The sequence below is a fragment of the Lepeophtheirus salmonis genome, unplaced genomic scaffold, assembly GCF_016086655.4.
Source record: "Lepeophtheirus salmonis unplaced genomic scaffold, UVic_Lsal_1.4 unplaced_contig_9177_pilon, whole genome shotgun sequence".
In the NCBI taxonomy this organism is placed as follows: Eukaryota; Metazoa; Arthropoda; class Copepoda; order Siphonostomatoida; family Caligidae; genus Lepeophtheirus; species Lepeophtheirus salmonis.
This window is the reverse complement of record NW_027296717.1, coordinates 372-5,731: the sequence shown is the minus strand read 5'-3', so window position 1 is coordinate 5,731 and position 5,360 is coordinate 372. Positions and strand designations below refer to the sequence as shown.

Genomic DNA, 5,360 nt, shown 5'->3' with positions numbered 1-5,360 from the left:
TTTATTCGATTCATATATATTTGAAGAGAAGAATATAAAAGTTGAATAATTATTTTCAAATTGGTACTCCAATAATAAGTACACGATTTGTAGTAAGGTCCTAAATATTAGAAGATAAAAATGACGAGACTAATTCCCTATCATGTGATTCATATATATAGAATTGTACACATTTAGTAGTAATAGGGACGTCCATATCCGTAAGAGGGTCGTCCATATCCGTAGGAAGGTCGACCATAATGTCCTCCATACCCGTAAGAACTGGCATAACCATATCCAGGATCAGCATCAGTGGGTTCAGCCTCACGCTTTCGAGATAGTGATGAGGTCTGGAGCCATAGGATCCGTATGAACCGTATCCGTAAGAAGGGTATCCATGATATCCATATCCAGGGATCTGACATGACTTCCATATACATGGTGAGGATCAGCTTCAGGATCAGCAGTGGTTCAGCCTCACGCTTTCCGAGGTAGTGAGGACGACCGTATCCATATCCGTACGATGGTCGTCCATGGTAGCCTCCATATCCATAGGATCTCACACGACCTCCATAACCATGGTGAGGATCCGCTTCAGGATCAGCAGTGGGTTCAGCCTCACGCTTTCCGAGGTAGTGAGGACGACCGTATCCATATCCGTATGCTGGTCGTCCATGGTAGCCTCCATATCCATAGGATCTCACATGACCTCCATAAGCATGATGAGGATCGGCGTCTGCCTCAGCCTCTGGAGCTGCATAAGCAGAAGCTACAATGAGGGCAACAATCTACATAGGAAATAAAGATATATAATTTCTAATTAACGAATCCAAGAGGTGGATTAACTTACAGTAAAAAAAGTCTTCATTTTCTCTTCCTTCGATTGAAAGCTATGAATAATACTTCAATTATGGAAATTCATGGTTTATATACATATGAGATTCTACCGGCTAGTTTTATATATTTTGTGCATCCACGATACTATAAAAGTTGGACCCGCGCATGGTTTAAGTGTACCTATTTTCAACACTCTCCTCAAGGGCGTGAATGTATTGAAGAACGAATTCAATAATTGAACATATTAATTTAGGTTAGGCACATGATTAAGCAATACGTTTGGTTTCTTTAATTTCAAGCTAGTTTCTTACTCACTGTGCGTTCTAAGAGTTTCTCTATTTTATTTTATGAAAACAAATTATTTTTAGTTAATTTAAGAATTAAATTAGTACTTGAAATCCAAAAGTAGCTGGAGGCTTAGTTGGCTCACTCTAGTTATTATAAATATAAACAAATAGCAGTTTTTCTATGATGCAATTGCTTTCAGAAATATAAGTTATTATAGTTATTCGAGACTATTATTCTTCAGAGTCATTTTTAACCATTAAAACAATCCCAAAATTTTATGTACGATTCAGAAAAAATATGTAAAAGTTTTTTGATGATTGTAAACGTGTTTAATTAACTTTATATCTCGTTTTGAACTCGATTAATTTTCTTTTTAGGCTGAAAAATGATGGAAAATAACACTTTTTTAGGTTTATCAAACATATCAATAATTCATAGTGATGAGAAATATCATAACTTATATTATAGAAAATATTTAATGTTTTATTAAAAAAAAAAAAATTGCATCTCTAAGATTTTTATTTGATTTGTTATTTTTTGAGTCATTATATTTTTATGGTTGTGTGCTAACGAATATACAACATGATTTTAATACTGTTTACTATTTCAATGTCTAGTATTGACGTAATGCCCCATAATAAATAATATATAATACTGCTCTTCATATAAATTCAAATAAAATAACTATATATTATATTTTAAATAAATATATCCTGGAATATCTTTTCCTAAACAAAAGAGTCAACCCTTCTCTCTTATGTGGACTGGAAATTTTCATCAGATAAATTTTCATTCTGTAGTTCCTCGTGGAATACGTAATTCAGAGCTAATTAGAGCATTTCTATCTTCCTTTGCCCTCAACTCTTGGAGGAGGACATCAAAGTCCACTTCTTCCAGTCTTAATAAGTAAAAATGATCTTAGGTATGTGTAATTGTCAAATTAAAAGCATATTAAAATATTTTATTTTTATGATTATAACTTCATATTGTAGTAGTACCTAATAATCATTTCTGTTTTTATAATTCACATATGTGTGAGGCCTGTTATCTGAAAGTGAATGGATCCCTCCATAATTTTAACCCTGTAATATATTCATTATTATATTAGGTTGGGGAAAATATAATGTCAAATATAGTATACTTCAATTTTTCTATAATTTTCATGAAATGGCTGTCAACATATATTAAATAATTACAAAATAAGTTTTGGGGCTGCATTCAAATTTGGGTCAATGCTATAAGCCAAATACTAAGAAGGGGATGTAAAAAACTTGGTTAAAATATTAGAAAGGATAGTTAATATGGAAATAATATAAAAACTTATTATGTTAAAAAGTAAATTTACTTTTTTAGCATCACCCATAACATTAAGTATACAAACATTGTACAGGTATTCCACATTCTTTCAAACTGCACTAAATTTTGAACATAATACACTTTCCAATTCAAAATGAGAATAGTCCAATTCTATAAAGACTTTGAGCCTTAATGAAGAAAAGTTTAAAAAATAAAATCATATAGAAAAAAAGAGGATAAACAATTCTTTGGGTAACACAAAAACAGAAACGGATCAAATTCACCCTCAACAAAACAGAGGGGGTAACATTTTGTTTCCAATTAAAAAAAAATTTACCCTTTTATATTTCTCAGACCTTGTTGTTGCACATGGATCCCCTTCTGATCATTTATTTTTTGATTAAAAAATCCCAAACCATCAAATAAATCCTTCTTATCCCCGAACAGATTAACTTCATAATAAATGTTTATTGCCTTTCATTGGTATAAATTAAGACTACTTCTTTCTTGAAAGTAACTTTGGGTTTTAGTTTGGTACCTTGTAGGTTACTCTTAAAAACATTGCGTATGTCTCACCGAAGAAAAGGGACGTTTCTTTAGATTAAACAAAGAGCTACAAATACAAAAATTATGTCTAAAATTGAGAAACTCACAGGTCTAAATTGTAGGATACTATGTTTCCTTAGCAGAATTAAAACCGTTGTCTAAATTGAATGAGAGGAATTGTCAAATAATGACGATTGATGATATGAGTGGTTCATGTTTAGACACATTTGACATACTTAAATTTATTATAAAATGAGACACTAGTTATAAGTATTTTGTGAATTCCTTCTCAATTTTATTAATTAGTTTGAAGAGTTAACAATTATTTTCTTTTTTGTTTTCATTGGATGTTGAGCAATGAAAAGTTCATGCATAGGGGTTTTGGATAATAATTAGCACATTTCAAGTTCCTTGCAGACCTTTTCAGGTTCTTGCTTGCCGGCAAGGAGATCCTCAATCTTGGGCTTAAGAACATCATTGACGAATCTGGTACAGGTCTCACCAAGGAAAGAAGATACTTCTTGAGCTTGAGCACAGATCTAGAGATAATTGTGTGAATGATTTAATTGAGCTAAATAATTTAACTACTTACTTCTTCGACCTCCTCAATGACTTGATCGGCGTTGTCTTGAGTCAAAACACTTTCGTTGACTTTGGTGATAAGATACTTGCAAAGATCACACTTAACACTCTTTTCGATCATTTGATCCTTAGAGACAGTGGCGGCACTGGCAACGGCAACAAGGGCGAAGAGGGCGAGGAATCTCATATTGATCATGTTTGATGAATGTAACTTTAAATTAAAATGTGGTGTCTTATATACAATATTCTTAACTTAAAAGATAAGAATTTGATAATTAATTTATTGATAAGGACAGTGGCATCATCAATTTGTTTGAGAAATAAACTCATACAAACTTTAACTTAATAAACAGCAACAATGTACAGCATAATGAATTAGTTCTGCATAATTACATATTTTATGAATTTGGACACATTCTAAAGCGAAGAAAAGTTTCAATTTTTTTATATCAATCTACAAAATTTATACTTAGCTTTTTGTAAAATTTACTTATCTTGGAAATTTCAAACCAAATTCTTCCAATTTTTTTTTTATCTAAGTAAATGCCACGCCCTTATTTTGATTAAATTGTGTTATTTTTCTTAAGTCAATCGAACAAAATCTGTATGTAAATCAACAAAAGATTTCAAATCTAAGAAGTCTTATCGCGTATTGTTGTCGATAGGTATGCACAATAAAAATATTAATAGATTGAGGAAAATAAGATTTAAAGGAGGTAAATGACACGTTTGTGGAACTGCAGAACAGCAGCATACCCAAATGTTTTATTCCTTAGTTGTTGATTGTTTTTGAGTTTAGGTCAACAATTTGAGCTTTAGAGATTTTGAATGATTTTACCTATTCTCCTTCTGCATCATAAAGTGAGACATTCTGCTAATATATTTATTTTTTCTTCTTCATCTATTTATGTTAATGTAACGATTTGCGTTAAATTTCAATTATGTTACTTTGATAGATTTATAACAAAGTTCCGAATTGTCAATTGTGGTATCTCTGTAAATAACCCGTATAAAGACGAAAGAAAAACTTACAATAGATCACGCAATGGCTTAAAAAATTATAAATAATTATCAAACTAAAAATAATGGAAATTAAATACTACTTGTTGGTTGTAAAACTGGCCTTCAATTAATTAAAATAAATCATAAGCTTTTTAAAAAATATTAAGCATTTCTACATCATTTTACTGAAATTTGATTTGAATATCTTTAGAAAAGGCAATAGTATTTAGTATGTATACAAATTTTGTTTGAACTCATTACATAAGTGAGATTTCGATAGTATTTCTTTTTAGTATTGTAGGTATAATATCAGGAAAGTGTCTTAGTAGTGGATGGAGAAATATTTATTTAAATCAATTAAATACCGGTAGTTGCATAAATACGCGGACTAAATTTTAAACCCTTAGATCTTGAGGTTCTGTGACCGGAAAAAAAAATTCAAGCATAAGTAACTCGGTAAATCTTTTTAGCTTTGTTTTTGTTTTTCTTATTCGCATCAAACAAAGTCGTTGACGATGAATGACGAGGCCAAACATCATATGGTTGCCACTTTCCTCCGTGCCGGTAGGCCTGTCAAAGAGATAATCAAGGACATTGGACTACCCAGGACTACTGTGTTCAAGGTCCAGAAGCTTGTCAAGGAGGGAAAATATCTGAAAGACCTGCCCACCTCTGAAATGACTCAGGATTGGCTCGCTGCCAACATACTATTTTGAACAAAAACATTTGGTCACCTCAATCACCTGATTTGAATCCCCTTGACTACAGTGTGGGGTGGCAAATTGAGAAGAAGGCCTGTGCTACCCACCATTCGAATTTGGACTCATAAA

The 5,360-nt window shown here is 31.8% G+C and overlaps 2 protein-coding genes across 2 annotated transcripts; both read right to left on the bottom strand.

Moving 5' to 3' along the window:
* Positions 1–978, bottom strand: LOC121131672 (uncharacterized). The gene is made up of 2 exons (XM_071894005.1): positions 830–978; positions 1–767 (listed from the first exon to the last, which is right to left on the bottom strand). Exons 1-2 carry the CDS (start codon positions 845–847, stop codon positions 174–176), a joined length of 612 nt encoding a protein of 203 aa, XP_071750106.1. The 5' UTR covers positions 848–978; the 3' UTR covers positions 1–173.
* Positions 979–3,210: 2,232 nt separating this feature from the next.
* On the bottom strand, positions 3,211–3,745 carry LOC121131671 (uncharacterized). The gene is made up of 2 exons (XM_040727029.2): positions 3,539–3,745; positions 3,211–3,485 (listed from the first exon to the last, which is right to left on the bottom strand). The coding sequence occupies exons 1-2, from the start codon at positions 3,722–3,724 to the stop codon at positions 3,339–3,341; spliced, it is 333 nt and encodes a 110-aa protein (XP_040582963.1). The 5' UTR covers positions 3,725–3,745; the 3' UTR covers positions 3,211–3,338.
* Between the last annotated feature and the right edge of the window lie 1,615 nt (positions 3,746–5,360).